A 19635-nucleotide genomic window follows, 5' to 3' on the forward strand; every position below is an offset into this window, starting at 1 on the left:
TAATTTCATTACATGGTATCCAGGTATTCATAAAGAGAATTATACAATCCTCTTTGCCTGCACATTACCTACTGACCAACCAATACTCATTCCTTGCTAAAGTCGTCAGAACGAACCTTCAAATTACGGTACCGTAAGAAAAGATTTTATCTGCAGCTATAACACGTACAGGCAATGTAGGACTGAAATCCAGGATTGGATTCACAACGTACTCCTTGGGGGCAGAGAAAGGTTTCTCCGATGATCTGAAGTTGTCGCAATAGGAACACTAAGGAGAAGGGCAAACGAAACTTCGTCCTAAGATGACGTAGGTTTTCAATTTAGTAGAGGTGTCTTCCTCATCACCTTAGCAAAAATAGAAACTTCTACACACAAAAGTAACATTAAAAAAATGGGCCAATTATTTTTGCAAATAAGAAGTATATACCACATATTACAAAGGGTGTTACTGCTGGAATTGTAAACAAAATTCATAAAATTAATTTCGAGCAATTAACTAACTCAATTTTCTACGTAAATCTTATATATTTCCTTATACGCTAAGAGTTCATCAAAGAAACAACATGAAAAAAGAACACTTTTTAAACTTCATTACCATTATCATTATTAATTTGCACTATGAGACTAGACGATTTTTTTTTCACTCTCGTGAGCAACACTAGTTCTCCCAAAGCTTAGGTCTCAAACACTATTTTTTTTTTTTTTTTTTTTTGCTAGATGATTTTTATATAAAGCTATAAATTGATAAAATAGATTGTGCGAACACAATGAAAAGCATTTATAAACGTTTAAAGTTACGCTAATCGCTACGCAATATATCCCGATAATAAATACGGTTTAAATGTTATTCTATACACTATTTAAATACACACTTCTTAAATATCTAGTGACGCAGGATTCTTAGAACATCTAGATAAGATACCACATTTTGTACGTAAATTTACAGAACGAGACAAGAAGCGAATTCTCGAGAATCGAGACAATAAAGGTTCGAAGCATTGAGACGGGACGTCTATAAAATTTAAAAGACGAAATAATAAACCTGATTTCTCGTACGTGGTTCAGTTGTGGAGCGTTTATCTCCGGTGCCTGGTGTTCCTGTTTCGATACCAGCTCGAACCATGTGGACTTTATGGTGGACAAATACAGTGCTCGTGGGTTTTCTCGGAGTTCTCCCGTTTCTTCCCACTTTCTTCATTCCACCATTTTATTCATTTCTCGTCATCACCATATAATTAACCTAACCCTCATCACCGTGTTACGTAAAACTCAAACATTTCACTTCATTTTTCTTATTTCTAGTATCGACTCGTCTCAAGGACAACACTAATTTTGCATCGAAAATTGGAAAACAAACTATTCAAATTTTACCTGAACATATTCATAGTAATATTAAGCGTCGAGTGGTCAATGATTTGGTCCATCTTACGTGATCCGGAGTAAATTATACGATGGTGTTTAATTTTCTTATTTTAGGAGGTATTTTAAGGAAATAATTTAGGAAATATGCTGGAAAATTGAGGACCTGTTCCACGCGTGGGCTTTCTCATACTAACATAACCTCGCCCTCAATGATATGAGGACGAAGGACAACTCCCTACACGAGGATGAGGGTGAACGAGAGCGAGGGACAACTGCCACTGTGAGTGCGAGTCCTCGCTGCTGAACGGAACGTTAAACTCAAATACTCTTGAAATCGATGAGATATTTCACCTATATGCGTCAACGTATATACAAACAAATGCAGTTTAACCAAATCTCTACCCAAAGTCTTGTCGTGTATGAGGTTTCTTAACTGTGTACTAAGATATGTTTAGTAAAGTCTGAACGTCAACAAAGTCGCCCACACCGTTGGCATAAGTAGTTTTTCACAAGCATGTTTCAACGTATGTTTAACCAACTTTGATCGTTCAATGAATTATTTTCACCCTTCGCACATGTAAGATTTTTCACCTGTATGTTTTAACATGTCGAGCTAAATATAAACTTACACTAAATTTATTCCCACTCTTAGCACGTATGAGAATTTTTACCTGTATGGATTAAGATATGTATCTAAACCTGAAGGCTAACCAATTTTGTTTCCACATTCTTTGCATATGTGTATTTTATCTTGTATGTATTACCATGTGTTTAGTTAAACTTGAACGATCTCTAAATTTTTGACCACACTCTTGGCATGGGTGAGGTCTTTCACCTGTATGTATTAACATGTGCCTAGTTAAATGAGAACGTTCTCTAAATTTTTGACCACACTCTTGGCATGAGAGAGGTCTTTCACCTGTATGTATTAACATGTGTCTAGTTAAATGAGAACGAAGTCTAAATTTCTTTCCACACTCTTGACATGTGTGGGATTTTTCACCTGTATGCATTGACATGTGTACATTTAAATTTGAACGCAGACTAAACATGTTTCCACACTCTGGGCACGTGTGAGGTTTTTCTTTTGTATGTGTTAACATGTGTTTAGCTAAACTTGAACGCTGATTAAATTTCTTCCCACAGTTTTGGCATGTGTGAGGTTTTTTAGCTGTATGAATGTTCGTGTGTGTAGTTAAAACTGAACGTAGTCTAAATTTCTTACCACACTCTTGACATGTGTGGGGTTTTTCACCAGTATGTATTAAAATGTGTTTAACTAAACATGAACGCCGTCTTAATTTCTTACCACACTCTTCACATGTTAGATTCTTTACACCTGTATGTATAACCGAATTTGAAGAGTCAATTAATCCCTTTAAATGCTCTTGGTTCATGTCAGGCTCTTCACCGTTATGTATTATGATGTCACTTGTCAAAACATTACCTTTATTATGCGATATTACTTTTTGTGTTCTGAACATATTCGCTTTTGTGCAGAGAGTATGTATATGAACCCTGTAAGAAATTCAATAAACTAGAAAGTGGAAATCTAAATACACGATATGGACCAACAAACAACAAAGAAATGCAGAAGTTTGCATCTAAAATAGAGCAACAAAAAACTTGCATTTTTAACGTGAGGCTTTTCATGGTAATCATAAGTTTTACAACGGGGAAAGTGCTAAACCTCGTAACTCATCAAAACCAAAATTTCCGGAGAGCAATAAAACTGTTGTGCTTTTACATTATCTTATATGCGATACCAGGTTTTCAAAGCTAGTTTTCAGAGCTAGAATCAGATGTGGGAAATTGAATGCAACCAAAATCTAAAATTTCATAAAAGGTAAAGATTCGAGATTTTGCACTTTCGCCTGATAAACTGATGTATAATACTATTGTAATATTACATAAAATCTTATACATATTAGAAGAGAACTATTGAGGGGATTCACTATAATTTCTACTCTCCAAACAAAAGGATATCCTTACCTTTACTATCTCAAATCGTATCTACATTTATCTATGAGTTATCGGATTTAATTCAAATACATACTAACATATATACGCTACACTATGGAATGAACATTTGATTATTACAGCTGAAAATGGTGGAACGCTCTCACTGATAGTGCTTGTGTACTATATCATCAATTTTTGTGGTAGAAAATTCAGTAATTTTTGCAATTACAACTACCAAAAAGTGTTCGTATTATGACAAAGAAAAAAAAACAAGGCTATAACCATTTTTAAAATGTTCCACAAAATAAGTCATTTCAAGAAGTATACTAATCTCTAGTAGTGCTTCTAAAATCATTTGAATGCTCTGATATATATAAAATTTTAAACCCTGTTACAATCTTTAAGTCTATTGATATTCATCTAAGTGAAAAAAGCACTCTTCTTAAATAAAAACTTCTGAGATTGCTAAGCCTGAATATTAAGTAAATGATAGAAACTAGGTATACATTTAATTATAAATGAAAGGCAGCTCTACTTTTTGAAATAAGTTAGCTAATATGTTGAGTGCATATCTTTAACTGAGTTTTTATCATGTTACTTTCATTCAAGTTGGTATCATAAGGACAGAAGAAGGATCAAGAAATATACGTCAAAAAATATCATCTCATGTGTCTCTCTTCTAAAGAAGGAAAATTTAACATAACATTATCGTTTAAAATAAACGGTTGCATGCTATATTAGAAAATGCAATATTTAAGAGGGAGAAGAATAACATTCAGCATAATATTTATCAGTACTTACAGTTGAGATACAGCTTGTCTAAAATAATTTCAGAAAACGGTTGAATAGCTCAAAGAATACTTTACACAGATGAAAAGTCTGTCTCCCCCTTTTGTTACTTTTTATTGTCTTTTTATGTTACTATCATTAGAATCAGTGTGCCATTAGTAACAGAACAGTTTTAAATTGTACGTCAAAAGCATAGTATCTGACAATAGGATTACGTTACGAAGGTGAAATTTACAATATACGAAGTCCGACAATAAAGTAATAAGAAAATTGTTTCAGCTTCTGCTGGCAACGCTGCTGTGTGAAACCATCGCCAGCGTGTGGCCTTGGGCTTGCTTAGTGATGGGCAGTGGGAGTATTCCCGGTGGGAAGGAATTTAAAAAATGGGAATATTCCCGAGTTTTTTCCCTGACCTATAAATTCCCGGGAAGGAATTTATTTCCAATTGTATACTTTATCTTCCAAATTATAAGAACCATATTACTAATTACTTTATCTTAAAATATTACGATTTACTTCTAGGTTTTAAAGAATTTGGAGGTTAAAAAATATAAATTTCTTTGACTGTACATTATATAACTAATAAAATGTTTTTTTTAAGTTCCATTTCCATTTGCACTAAAAAGTAAGGTAAAGAATCACTATTAGGGACCGAAACCAGCAAAACGTAGGATGATTTCCGGAAGAAATGAGTTGATAGTGATGGTCAAATAATCAAGAAAGTATCAAAAACATTTTTTTAGGAAGCAGAGGATTTGTATAAACCGTAAAGGTAAGTGGACGTAATTTATGTGAGAAAAGAACGTTAATTGTTGGTAACTAAGATATAAAACAACGTGCCATGCGAAGCTCTAACCCGCCTTCACTCGCTAACGCTCGCTGTGCAATGCTGTCTGAATTTAATGTTGGTAACGTAATTTAACGTATGAAACCATAAAACAACGGCATCGGAATAGAATGTCGCAAAAAGTAGGTGCAAAAGCTGGCTCCCTATGCTAAACAACAGCCAAAATTAGCAAAGTACTAACATACAAATGATGAAAAGGAACCATTTTGTAAAGTAATGTAGAATTATGTAGAAATAGAGATGAAGTATTATTAATAAACCCTGAACCACCGTTAGTAATAGACGTCGGTCTGTCTTCTCTCTGAATCGAATTTTTTAAGAGGTACTCGGACTTCTCTTACATGTGTATTAACGGATGAAATTTCGAGAAATGGACAGGAAGAAAGGTCGTGAGTGGCAATGTTACATGCAAAATTATAAAGATAAGAAAGTATCTTGCAAATATTCTGAGCATATATATTTATGCGTAAATTTTGAAAAAATTTTTAACACATTTAAAAATTTAATATGTTTATAATATCAGTAGTAGAGCCAAGTTTAGAAAAGCCACTTACATTTAAATTTAAACCTTATAGATGCTTAAAAGTATGTGGACTTACTATACCATTTTGGAATATATTTACTTTCATAGGAACCTATTGTAAATAAATATCCATTTATGCGTACTCTCTAAATATAATAGAATATTAATAAAATAACATCGTTCAAAATATACATTTTAAAGAGTCCTCTGGGGACAACAGTAATAATATACTGTGATACAAAAACGAATTTATCTTTGAAATCATAAGAATAGAATGCAATTTTCTTTGTAATTGTACATTTTTGGGAATCTTTCCGAAAAATATATTCGCGGGAGTTTACCAATTACTATCTCTGATTCTAATTTCTGAAGAGGTAATCGGACTTCTTTTACATGTGAATTAACGTATGGACTTTCCAGAAATATTTAGAATGAAAGGTCGTGTCTGGCAATATTACGTGCTAAAATATAAAGATAGTATCTTGCAAATTTTGTGAACATAAATATGTAAGCGCAAATGTTGATAAATTGGTGATATATATATCTTCTGGCATTTACAAAATCTAATTGGTTTATAACATTTATAAATTTAATGTGTTAATAATATCAGTAGTAAAGTCAAGTTTAGCAAATCCACTTACATATAAATTTAAACTGGCGATTTAAAAGTATTAGGACTTACTATATATTTTTTCACACAAATTTAATTGATAAAACATATTGTAAACATTTATGCGTACCCTCTAAATATAATAAAGTGTTAACATAGTAACATAGTTCCGTTCAGAATATACATTTTAAAGAATCCTCTGGAGACAACAGTAATAATATGCTGTGATATAAAAATAAATTCAACTTCGAAATCATAATATAGTAATAGAATGCAATTTTCCTTCTGATTGTACATAAATTCAGTGATAAATTCCCATTTTGGGAACCTTCCCGAGAATATTCCCGAAAAATATCTTCCCGGGAATTTACCCATTACTAGGCTTAATCCAATAGCACAGCACGTGACACGAAAGAAGTATTTTTCATTGTGAAGTTAGAAGTTAAAGGGTGCGATCATTTGTTGGACCGCCGTCACAACAACAAAAGCACGTGATATTGACCAGTGCAATGCAATCTCCTTCTGTATGAAACTTGGTGAGACTCCCTCAAAAACTTACCGGAAGATTCAGCAGGCTTTGGGAAATAAACTGTTATCAATGGCAGGGGTGTGTTGTTGGTATAAAATGTTTGCAGAAGGCAAACGGAAATCGAAGATCAACATCGCAGTGGCCGAGTCACAACAATATGAATGCAAGAGAGCACACACAGTGAGAGGGAACTTTTCCGACTGGATAGACGATTAACCATGAAAATGATTGCGGATGAACTGAACATAAATCCAGAAAATGTGCGTCTGATATTATTAGCTCGCAAAAGTTCCCTCATCCCGTTTGTAGTGGCGGTTTCAGTTTGCAGGGTTGAGAGCATCAACTAAAAAAGACATTCTTCTTAAGTTATTATCGGACCTCGTAGTTAAAATTTTCACTGAAAACCAAAGGGCAAGTAATATTCGCTTTAAGGAACGAAAGGGGAAATTTCCGTAGTAACCTCAATACATAAAATTACCATTGGATTTAAATTCGAGGGCAGATTATAAACCACAATAATTTTTTCTCCCCAGGTATTCCAGCTGGAATGGTGAAATTGCATGACGAGAGAGTCTGAAATTTGCGCTACAGAGATTTCTTGGTTTTCCTATGTAGCTCTAGCGACAAAAACTTCAACTACGAAACAAATATGGCGTCCTGTTACTGTCCTTCACGTGTAAAGAGAAGCCAGTTACGATTATATTTCAATGAATCAAAGGGCATACACCAAGAGAAAATTACCGTAACATGCGTACCGTATATGGGGACGATTGTATGGACCGTTGCAATGTTTCCAGTTATTGTGCATTCCGCCATACTCCAGGCACCCGATAACAGCTTCAACACCACAGATTATCCGCTCCATCCAGCCCGCAATTCTTAATGACTGTCGTGTACACCTGCGAACATTATCGCAGAAATTCAATATTTCCTATGCTGTAGTGTACGACCTTGCTCAGGACATGTTGCAATTCCGTAAAGTTGTTGCTCGCTAGGTGCTTAAGAACCTGACAGATAGCCACGACGGTCAGCGAATGATGACATCCTTGGATCACTTAACGCGTTATGCCATCTGTAAGCAATCGTCAATGGTGATATATCTGGGGCATACGATTAGACGCTCGAGACCAAGCAGTTCTTTACGGAGTGGAAATATACTGGTTAACAACACGGAAAAAAAACACATAATTTAATTTGCGAGAAAATTGCTTGTTACAGTGTTATGGGACGTTTGTTATTTTATTGGGAGATTTGTTAAACACGGGACCACTGTAAATGCTGCAGCCTAAATTAAAACTTTGTTTAATGTTGCGTCGTGCCCTGCGTGGTAAACGCCGATACAATAATGCTCACAACGTCAAACTTCATCATTACTGCCAGTCCGCACGTCTCTTTGGAATCACACTTTTACATCTCTTTGGTCTTATGAAGAAAATCCTCACCGGTCAAATTTTTCGACAGATGCGGAAGTGAAAACAGCAGTCCGCACTGTCCTCTACTCCATCATAACAGACTTTCACGAACAGGGCACCTTGAAAATGGTGCCACGCTGATAGAAAAGTATTGAGAAAGTTGCTGACTGTAGAAAAGTGGACCAAATACGTAAATTTATTTGTGCTTTGTTTGGATATGGTATAATAAATTTTGGGGGGAAAAAATATTGCGCGTTGCTTTCCGATCTGCACTCCTAATAAAATGTATTGCACAGATATACATTACACATCATCTGATGCAGTTTAGTGACCACAGTTTTGCCAGCATATAAAAAAATTAGGATATCTACATTTCCGTTGGAATGTCATGAAAAATTAGTCAGCTGTGAACCCATACATCTTTAACACAACATACAGACTAGTTTCGGAATTCTAACATGCGAAACGTCTAAAATTGCAGAAGGTCTCGTGGCACAAAATTTTAAAAAAAAATCAGACAAAGTATTTTCATCATTTTCATCTGAATAACGCAATTTCCCGTTTACTTATATGAACTGGAAAATATGCCACAGAATCACAATTTTTTCCTGAGTAAATCTAGTCCAAATTACCGGTTTTGTTCGCGAGTTAATACACAAAAATGTTCACGGGAGAACACCTTGTAGAAAATTTTTCTTCAGTACATCTACTTACTTTTAAGGGTTTATACATGGTATAACCTTTTTAAACACACGATAGACGGATTGAAAATTGATAGAATATTCTTAATGTTGTGATGAACACTTAACCTATATAAATATTTAAAAGGCCGAAAATAAAAAAAAGTACACATTTAAAATAATAATTTAAAAAATATCTTATTTCGAGGCTTAACCAACGCATTCCGAAGAAAGTACACATTACACTTATATTTTCTTAGTTAAACTTTCTTTTTCTTTGTAGAAATTTTCTTGAAATTGGTCAATATTTCAATCCAGCCAAAAGTAAAATTGTAAAAATGCAATGATCCTGAGCCAGTTACAATAAGCTTACCCAGGCTGTACATACTGCACTATCTGTGGAATTATCAAGTTGAAGTTAAGCATTCGTTTCTTGGACATACTGTTCTAGAGGTGTCATCCTCGCTATCAGGTGTTTGTTTCGCTGGCTACAAGCAAGGAACTTATTGTGCGTACGTTCACGAATGTATGAACGAAGTCCTAAAGAGTTAAATATTTCAAACAGCCCCGAGTTTTGATAGTAAATTTGCTGTGTAATATTACCTGCATATGGGAAAACTGAAGAAAATGCAATATACTCTTTATCTTTAAACTTTAGTATACATACGGTAATATACAAAACACAGACACCCTGTCACTAAGTGGTCCCGTATGCTCATGGCGTCAGAAAAAAAAAAAACTACGGGATATAATCCACGATTAAACCAAGCTACCCTGGATTCCTACCACGCACTTTAACAGGTAAATGTTGTAAGAACGTGGCGTGGGTAACACATATAACATTGTCTTAACGACGAATTAAATATCGTTGCTTTACATTAGGATAGTAGTTAAAATAGCAATAACTGGTGGCACTGGAGTAAAAAGGGTGAAGGAGCTACATCTTGCTTAACAATTCGCACGTCTGCCAAATATCTGTTACACTGCTAAAATTTTTTCATCTATGACTAGGAGTCAACCCAGTGACATATTACACGAGTCATCAGTACCAATACCCTACAAGTGAATATAGTTTCAAAGTGTGAATCTAAGACTTATAAAAAAAAAACAAATTTAATATTCAGACTGGAGGCAATACATGGGTAAATACTGGTTGCAATAGAGAACAAGTTCATAGGTAATGCTTGTTCCTTGCACACTGATTCCATGTAAACAAGGTGTTAGTGTCCCTTACTCTATTAATGCTATGCTGATAAAAGTCGAAAACTATGGTTAATTTGAAGCACTTTCAATTTGAATAGACGGTGGAGAAATGAGATAGAACCTACACTTGGGACGCTGAATAGGTCGCAAAAAATTTTCTACATCTTTTCCAGTTGTTCTCAATGGAAATCTGATACCAGAGGTACTAATAAATTCAACCACTTCCGGTTTCGATAAGCTGCTGCGGATGGTGAGATTTTATATAAGAAACAGAAGTTATACGCATTCTAAGTGTAATTTGTCGACATCTATTAACATTTGGGTTCTATGATAACCTTTGAAACCAATAATGGAAAATTTCAAACTCCTCCCGTTTCAACTTAGAGTTAACGTAAAACATAAAGCCAATTCTTGTCAAACTTAATGAATTAAAAAACACTCATATCGATATGTTTCATCGTTTTTGTTATATAGAACTAAGTATTAAAGCTGGTAATAATGGTAAGCTTGAAACAATTTATGTTTTGGTACACTGTTATCGATAGTTATGGTAACTTGTAGTGAGACATTGAAAATGGCTGAAATCTTTTTAAATAAAATAATCCCACGCTATTTTTTACAATTTTTGTTTTACGTCGATAAAAGTTGAAACCGGAAACTGGTAATTTTAAACACCTATGGTTGGAATAGAGCTTCAACGGGAAAAGGAGTTTCGAACAGCAAACTCGAATAGAAAAACATCCCTATTTCTTAGCGTTTTCGGTCTACGGAAATCAATGTTCAATCCGCAATGGTAAATATAAGATCACTTCCGTTTCTCTTATAGTGCTGTAAATAGTAACGTTGTCTTCAAACGTTCAACAGCTTGAAGAAAATACTTCTCTCTATCTATTACCGTGTTCGTTGTGTGGCGATAAATGTTGAGAGCACATATCGTTATTTCTAATCACTTCTTCTTTGAATAGGATCTCAACGTAGGAATTGAAAATGTTCTTTAAATGCGAAATCGATTGCAAGAAACTGCAAGTTAATAGCTTTTAGGGCTTTTGCTCTAAGAAAATCAGTTCTGAAATTGGACGTAAATGTGAAGCTGGAGTGTAAATGTGATCAAATCTCCACTTTAAAATACTTTAAGTTTTATGTCCTACGATTCCGCCGGCTAGACTACAGAAGACACTGATAAGAAATGGTTGAATGATAGTAAAGGGAAAGGGATAAGCCCGACATAACCCACGCGCACGGTGTTTCTCCAACAAAAAGCTCACTTGACACGACTTGCGGTCGAAGCAAGGACACCTGCACCACAAGCGAGCACTCTACTACTGAGCCAGTGCGGCCTCACCTTAAGATTGTTGAGGATAATCATTATACATTATGTTGCGAACCTGAATCCTCTGCAGAAAAGTGTTTCTCGTTATCATATGTTGCAATTAAATGCCGAATTGTTTTCAGAGACCAGCGTTACCCTACCTATGATACGATACGTTTTGATACGAAAATGAAATCTAAGTGTTATGTCACACGTTTATGCCGACCACGCTAAACGAGACAGTGATTATGAGAAATGGATGAAATATTGAAACAAAGAAAATAGAAAAACCCCAAGGAAACCTACTTACACCGTGTTTGTCAACCACAAAGTTGGATTGGCACGAGCTGCGATCGCACTACGGACGCCGTGAATCAGAGGTGAATGTTCAACTTTTGACACATTTTCATTCAAATTAAATAAAATGAAATTTTTAGTTTTGCGTCCCACAGATATTTTGGCTAGGCTAAAGGACAAAGGAATGATGAGAAAAGAATGAAATATTGTAAGTATATTTCTTGTGTGCTTTGTTGAAAAAATAATTTAAAATTAAGAATTTTTATTGCACTTGGTTAGCTAAAAATTAATATTGTGAACGGCATTAACTTCTATTTCATCATCTCCAGTTTAAACACCAGCAGTTGCATGAAAATAATTTTTAAAAAAACTGACGAAAATAAATAAAGAATAATAATATTTTTGAGTTACCCGTGTCTGCTTCGGTAAAATTACAATAGACTATTAATAATAACAATACTATTATATTTATTACTATCTAAAATGTGCAAAATAAATATCAGTGTGCAAATTGAGATTGTTCTTGACCTACTTTGGGCTTGTGTTACTGAATCTACCACCAATTAGTTTAGTGACCTCCAAGACAATGGATTCGATACTGACAGCTGCCATTTTCGATTATTATCATATCTCCCCCATTCCAAACTCTTGGGGTTCTCTCACCTTGATAGTACTCTTCTCCTGATTTGTAAGTTACATGTGTATTTCAACTCATTGTTTCAAATCAGACTACGAAACGAGTTCCATGTTTCCCATGTGATGATTGGTCCTATATATATATATATATATATATATATATATGAGTAGGAGTGTACGTAAATTTTGAACCAGCCTTTCTTCTTTGATAGTTCCTTCTCTCCAGTTAAAGTTTGCAACAAAACATTTATATAAAGACTACGATTTTTCCTAACTATGATGTTTTCGATACAACTGCTTTAAAGTATTCAAACTCTAATATGTGAATTTCTTTATCAGAGGAATCAACACGCAAGCATTCACTTTTAGATTTACTGTAAGATTCACAGAATTGTAAACAATATATAAAAAATTTGGGCATTCTTTTACTTTGGCTCGGACATTGCAACCGATTTCTCTGACCCGGTTCCCGGAGCAGTTTGGGAATTACATTCCAGTCGCTCCACCCCATCGTGACCTAATGTCGCGTGGTATTATCATGGTGGTAAACGTGCAATGAAATTACACCTGCGTGGCTTCTAACCCGCTTCGCACGCTCAATCTATCGGTAACGTAATTAATCAACTTTTCAGTTAATGAACTTGCGTGTGAAAAGTGGACTATATACCACGTGAGACCACTAAAGACACAAACAGTTCCAACAATTGACTGAGGCAGAAAGAGTTGCAGGATGTGGCTGAACCAACAAGAACCGATTGAAGTCGCTGTCCGAGTCAAAGTAAAATCATGCCCCAATTCGAAATAATATTTTAATAGAGTAGTCCGTAGACATCGTAAGTATGTAGTGCTCTTACTTGTAAGATGCCTACCTTCTTAAAAATAAATTAATCAAGATTGAACTTGTTGTCTGCGGATACACACAGAAAGTAGCTAGTAACCATTGTAGATGAAAGGAAGTATAAAAGTAAGTATCGCGGTATTAGAGAAATGTCCGAGACATAATTGCAAAATTTACGTTAATAACGTATTATATTGGAACACAAATATGTAAGCAAGGACAACGTATTTGAATGTTTCATATAACGTTTTTACTAGCGCACAAATACACAACCCCGCATGAAAAATAATACATTTTAGGCCATATACCAAGGATGTTATAAAATAGAGGATCTGTCCATACGTATCTTCATGCTATGAACTCAGTGAAGCCAAGAAACAATCAAGCATCGTCTAAACCGGTACGTTTGATTGGCTACTCTCATTTCCGCCATGATTGTTGGCTCGAAACATTGCGATTTTAGTGGCACGGAACGAGCAGAGTAGGCGTGGCAAAACTGTTACGTATGGCTTCACGATTTTGTGATATGGGCAGATCCTCTATTTTATAACATCCTTGCCATATACAGTGTTTTATCTTATCCTTGTTTACAGGTATATTGACCTTTGGTGACGCGTCTGTTCCCTGCCGACGCAACACTTCGCTCCCTCTCGGGCGAACATGCTGCAGTCCTTCCCTGATTTACATAGCATTCCTTCTTTCTAGCGGAACCCTAGCACAACTTGATTCGTCTTCTATATAATAATTCTGGCAAATTTTTACTGACTCAAACAGTGACTTGAACAGATTCATCTGATCCGGTTCCCGGAACCGTTTAGGAATGATTCCTAAAATGCTCCCGGAACCGGATCAGATGAATCGCTTACAGTTACTAACAGAGTTAAAGTAATGTACCATGTTAAGAATTATACTATAAGTACAAGGGCCAAAATGTTACTATACGATGTTAAGAATTATACTGTAAGTACAAGGGCCAAAATGTTACTAAACATCATTCGTAAAGTCTTCCAAGAAATCAATTCAGGTGAAGCGGTGACTATCAACTTTGAGATCTAAATGGGGGGCTACCGCCTCCGAAACCCCCCGCTCAAGTACCATAAAAACATCCAAAACAACAATATATAATCAAACAACTACTATAAACCTAATTTAGAAGCGGAAAGCAAATCAAGAATAAAAATAATATAAAATAAAAAATGAAAACACTCACCGCTAATGATAGACATATCCAGCATGCCGTAAAAAATTGAAAATATCGCTCTCCAACTTGCGCAATACTCAAGTTCACATTACTGAAAAATCTTCCTTTCCGCACAGACGTTGATTTTATAAACCGAGCACATTTGCCATTATTACAAACAAGAAAAACCAATAAACGCCCACTTCTCCCATACTTCGGAAATAATTTCAGCCTTCGACCACAAGCATCACAGGTTTTCTCTAACTCAATTAAACCACATAGTGCCGCAAAGCGATATGAGTTAATATCCGAATCTAATACAAACTTATTTAAAAACGACAAGTTTAAATTCTTTGTATTAAATTCATGGAACGGTTTTTCAATCGCATTTGCTAACTCGATCGTCGCCATTAAACGAAAACTCAATTACGCGCTCCCCGCATGCTACCAGTAATAGCACACACATACAAGCAGACAGAACATGTGACATCACACTAACAAACTACCATATGACTGTACAGAGACACCTAGTTGGAAAAATATAAACTGGGCTCGAACAGTTCCAAAAAGTGACTCACGCAGAAACAGTTCCAGAAAGTGACTGAACCTATAAGAACCGATTAAATCGTCTTTTTTAAGTTTTAAGTCCCACGTTATGTCGGTTAGTCTAAAAAAGACGGTGATGATGAAAAATGAGTGAAATGGTGGAACGAAGAAAGTTGGAGGAAACGGGAGAACCCCGAGAAAACCCACGAGCACGGTGTTTGTCCACCACAAAGTTCACTTGGCGGGAAAGAACCGATTAAAGTCACAGTTTGACTCAAAGTAAAGACTTCCCATAATTCTTACTATCTACGTACACTATGATGTGAAACTATATGGATGAGTGCCACTCCGTCCCCCAAAAATGATGGTTGAAAATAAGACCAGTAGACTTTCTGAAAAAGAAGTAAACTATGCAGTGAATGTATGTATGGGTTTTTCATTAACTATCCACCTATCTTTTGTAGACTTATATCTTATGTTTTATTGATGTCCTGGGAAGATCTTCGGAAAAGTGGCGTAGATAATTTGGGGATAAAGTTACAAACATTTAACGTTTGGTCCGGTATACAAAATATCACGTTTGTATTAAGGAAATTTTCAGACCCCCTTCAGCCACAGAGGTTTTCTTTTACACAAGCCTCTATATAAACCACTATTGCAACATAACCATATCGAAAATATCTACAAGGATTGGCTTGAAATGTGTATTCAATAATTAGGTAATCATTCCTTTATTAAGACGGGAGCTACATGAGATTTCTATGGGTGCACTCACTTGGTTTCTGGGAACAACTAGTCTATATATGCTGCGCCACTTCCAAACTCTTGCTTATTAATTTACGTTCGACGTAGGCCTATCTCCCGTAACTATTTCTCGAAAAGTATTCCTTACAACTATAAAATTTCCGTACCCATCTAACTGTATTGTCAATCTGCACCAATTACCCTAGTGTATATAAAATTTAACATTACCTTTCTGGCCCAACTGAATTTGAAATACTTGTCGTTAATTGCTTGTAGTCATCACAGTAAGAAGCACAAGACTCTTCAACCTCTACTTTTCTCAGTCTTTCTATATTATTTTCAAAGGCAGGATCTTTTACTGCAAATTCAGATTTCTGCGTATCAATGTTTAATTTGAAATCCGAAGAATACATAGCTACATCCTTCTCCCTTGTTTGCTCTCCTTCGGTTGTAGATAATACTAATTCTTTGCTGTCAGTTATCATTTCGTATGTCCACCCTTTCCCTTCGAGTGGATCTTCCTGAGGAAAACCATAATCAATTTCTTCTTTGCACACAAATTCCAACTTAACAAACGCTTCATCAGCCATTGTGGCTCCAAATTTAATACGAATTTGCAACTGTGCTTGATGCTTCCATTTTATTTTATCCTCCCAGCGTTAATGAAATGACTTACAGGAACGTTCATAGAAGAAATTTTATACTTGCAATCAAACATGCAATCAGATCTTAATAAATTACAGAATAATTAATATTCTAAGTTACACGTTTGAACAACTTCGTTGTCTTGTCTTGCCTTGTCGTATGACTACTGTCAGTCAAATAGGTAAGTGCACCAGCCTGCAAGGCATATGTGCTACAAATGCTTAATTGTCAAATGTGTACCTAAAACAGAGGATTTATGATTCAAAAACAAAATAGAATAAAATACAGGACTTAATCGGGAAGAAAGGACACAAGTCGTGAAAGGAGTTCAGACAGGGAAAGATTGCGAAAAGCCAAGATGAACAGAGCAAAAAATTAAGGGCAAGTGGGAAGTGTAAAATGAAAAAGGAAGGCGTATAAAAAGAAGGGAATGTATGTAATTGTAAATGTAACAGAAACAGGGGCGTCATTTAGGAAGGGCAGGAGGGGGCAATTTCCCCCCCTCCCAAAAGTTCGAGGAATATATATACTTTAATCGATTGTCAACTAATATACTAGTACAAAACCGGAAAGTCTTATGTCTGTGAAGCTTTTGCCCCCCTCAAGCGAAGAGTGAAATGACGCTCCTGAACACAAAGTGGAAGTGTAGTGTATGTGTATAGCAAGTCCCACTTAGCCTTCTTCCTCACTGAGCACAACCAGACACTTGGCAGGTGGCACTCACTACAACAGCTCCTGCTTAACTCTGTCTTGTCTTGTAGTAAACCATTATCGGTCAAATAGGTCGGTGCACCGGCCCACTAGACATATGTGCTACTAATGCAAAAATGGTCAAATGTGTACCTCAAACAGAGGATTTATGATTCAAAAGCAAAATAGAATAAAATACAGGACACAATCGGGAAAAAAGTCAAAGTCAAAGTCGGGAAAGGAGGTCAGACAGGGAAAGAGGTCGAAAAGCCAAGGTGAACAGGGCAAAAAAGTAGAGGAAATTGGGAAGTGTAAAATGAAAATAAAAAGAGAAACAGTGTAAAAAAACAAGGGAATGTATGTACGTGTAAATGAAAATGAAAGCGTAAGTATAGTGTAGGTGTATCACTGGGCCCACTTAATCTCCTTCCTCACGGAGCACCACCAGCCACGAGGCACGCACTAGCACAGCCCGGCACTTGTCAACTTCGTTGTTTGCTTCCAAAGCCTCTATCTGTGTTGGTAAAGCCTCTCTCAAACTTGACTGAAGTAAGACCGCAATTCACGATCTAAAACTTACTACCTTACTTAAAAATCGTTTGAGAGGTTACTTGCCCTTAGGTCAGGTTGATATTTTCTGCTATCTTTATTTGGATCCTGACTTAAAGAAATAGAAGCAGTTTCTATTTTCTTCTGGACTTCCATACAACTATTAATCAGAAAAGAGGAGCTCCTGACGACATTCATCTTTATTTCTCGCTGTAATTTCAAAACAATGCTGCCTAGACAAGAGAAGCATTAATAATATTAATAGAATCATATGAAAAATATGAATTTTTAGATAACGTGAAGCACGATTTATATTATTTAAAAAAACTGCAAGGATAATGACCTTAGAGAAGGTATACAGTGAAGTAAGTAGTGTCCACCCGAACACTACACGTATGAACAAATGTAATTACATATTTTAAAAGAATAAAAATAATTGATTTCAGTATCTTGTGCAATTGGTATACAAGGAAAAACGTAACATGCTTTAAAAAAGCATGCAGGTTTACTTTTGGTGCACCACTCGAAATAATTGTTCAAAAATTAGAATTCCTTCACTAATTTCCTTCTTATTGTTTTCTAAATGATCTGTGCTGGGCGACGTGAAAATACCCACAATGCATAGTTAAAATTCAACGGGATATCATAAGCAATATCATTTGTCGTTGTTTCATACTAGTAGCGTTTCACTTGTAAACCACAAAAACAACTTCTGTACACTTGTGCAGAAATTCATCGCCGGTGGAAAATGTTTTCTATACAGGCATCTTTCATATGAACTCGCTTATTTTATCCGTCGTAAAACATTTGTTATAATTCTACACTAGTAAATCTACACATATAAACAAAATTCAGATGTGGTGCACCAAAAGTAAACCAGCACCAGAAACAGAAACAATGAAAGTTAATTGTCATCAGTGTTGTGTGGCCTTCGTGCAATTTTAGGGAACAGTGCTACAATGCTGGCACAATACAGAAAGTCTGGGTGTAGTGAATGAGAGAACTTTCCGGTCCGGTATAAGTTTACTTTATGGGTTATGTGGACATTTTTGTTGGTAGTGTACTGAGCGGATACACTCAGTACCTATACTATACCGTTTTGGTGTTCCTGATCATAGTGGATCGGCTGTTCTCGGAAAACAACAACGAAATGAGCCGAGGAAGCATGCTTCTTTCAACCAGTGTATCCAAATACTCTTATATAAACGGAAATGGCTGTGTAGTCGAATTGCTGAGGGAGTTTCACACTTTCATCTTTGCTTTTTCATCGGTCACCATGAATCTTCGAATTTTGACAATAAAACATTTGTCGATGTAGGCAACGGCTGACAAGCTATTACACGTCGATTCACCGTCTGTGAAATTTAATTATTATGTATTGACAATGCCCACAAGTACCGAATTGAAGGGCAGTATATTTTTTTAATGTAATCTTGCAATAAGGAAGTGCAATTGTATATACAAATATCTATGAAATGTTGTTCTAATCCAAATGCACTTATCAACATACCCGCGTTATAGAATTGATTATTGGGAAATGACACTTATACATTCACTTGATTACCCTGACATAATAATAATAATAATAATAATAATAATAATAATAATAATAATAATAATAATAATAATAATAATAATAATAATAATAATAATAATAAATTGGTGGTTCAGCAGCCCTTAGGGGCATTTGCCTACCATTGAACTGAGATATCACGTGGTGACCTGCAGTGTCACGACTCCCTTCACTTTCTTGTACCCCTTATTCGACACATTAATTGCTTCCCTGTAGCCTCATCGCCAGAGCGCTCGCCTTGGGCGCGAGTGGTCACGGATTCGTTTCCCGCTGTCAGCTCAATAGTTGGGATTCAAAAACCGAAGTGGTTCGGATCCCAATTTAAACTATGGGTCCCGTGACTGCATAGCTTCTAGCCCTTGAAAATGAAACTAAAAGATGAAGATTGACAGTCGGTCACTCTACCGACTGAGCTACGTGGCAACCCATTATTATTATTATTATTATTATTATTATTATTATTATTATTATTATTATTATTATTATTATTATTATTATTATTATTATTATTATTACTATTATTATTATTATTATTATTATTATTATTATTATTATTATTATTATTATTATTATTAATATTATTATTATTATGTGACTTGAGAGCTTCTGGTTTTTAGGTAGCTTCTGATGGTCTTACAATTAACTCGCTTCACTCTCTAAATCTGGTTTATGCAGTGTGCGAACTAAGGGACATTGTACTGGGGGAGATAC

At 35.5% G+C, this 19635-nt stretch overlaps 1 protein-coding gene across 1 annotated transcript; it reads right to left on the reverse strand.

Annotated features, from left to right (window-relative positions):
• Positions 1–1205: 1205 nt before the first annotated feature.
• On the reverse strand, positions 1206–16289 carry LOC145680280 (uncharacterized). The gene is made up of 2 exons (XM_081750635.1): positions 15696–16289; positions 1206–2880 (listed from the first exon to the last, which is right to left on the reverse strand). The coding sequence occupies exons 1-2, from the start codon at positions 16055–16057 to the stop codon at positions 2109–2111; spliced, it is 1134 nt and encodes a 377-aa protein (XP_081606761.1). The 5' UTR covers positions 16058–16289; the 3' UTR covers positions 1206–2108.
• Between the last annotated feature and the right edge of the window lie 3346 nt (positions 16290–19635).

Source organism: Thermobia domestica, chromosome 3 (genome assembly GCF_964235325.1).
Source record: "Thermobia domestica chromosome 3, izTheDome1.hap1.1, whole genome shotgun sequence".
In the NCBI taxonomy this organism is placed as follows: domain Eukaryota; kingdom Metazoa; phylum Arthropoda; class Insecta; order Zygentoma; family Lepismatidae; genus Thermobia; species Thermobia domestica.

Bases quoted from the DNA above. Each gene is read 5' to 3' on its own strand.
- LOC145680280 (XM_081750635.1), bottom strand. From the start codon at position 16,057: ATGGCTGATGAAGCGTTTGTTAAGTTGGAATTTGTGTGCAAAGAAGAA. The intron at 2,881-15,695 runs GTAATGTTAAAT...AATTTCTTACAG, and splicing joins AATTCAGTTGGGCCAGAAAG to GGTTCATATACATACTCTCT.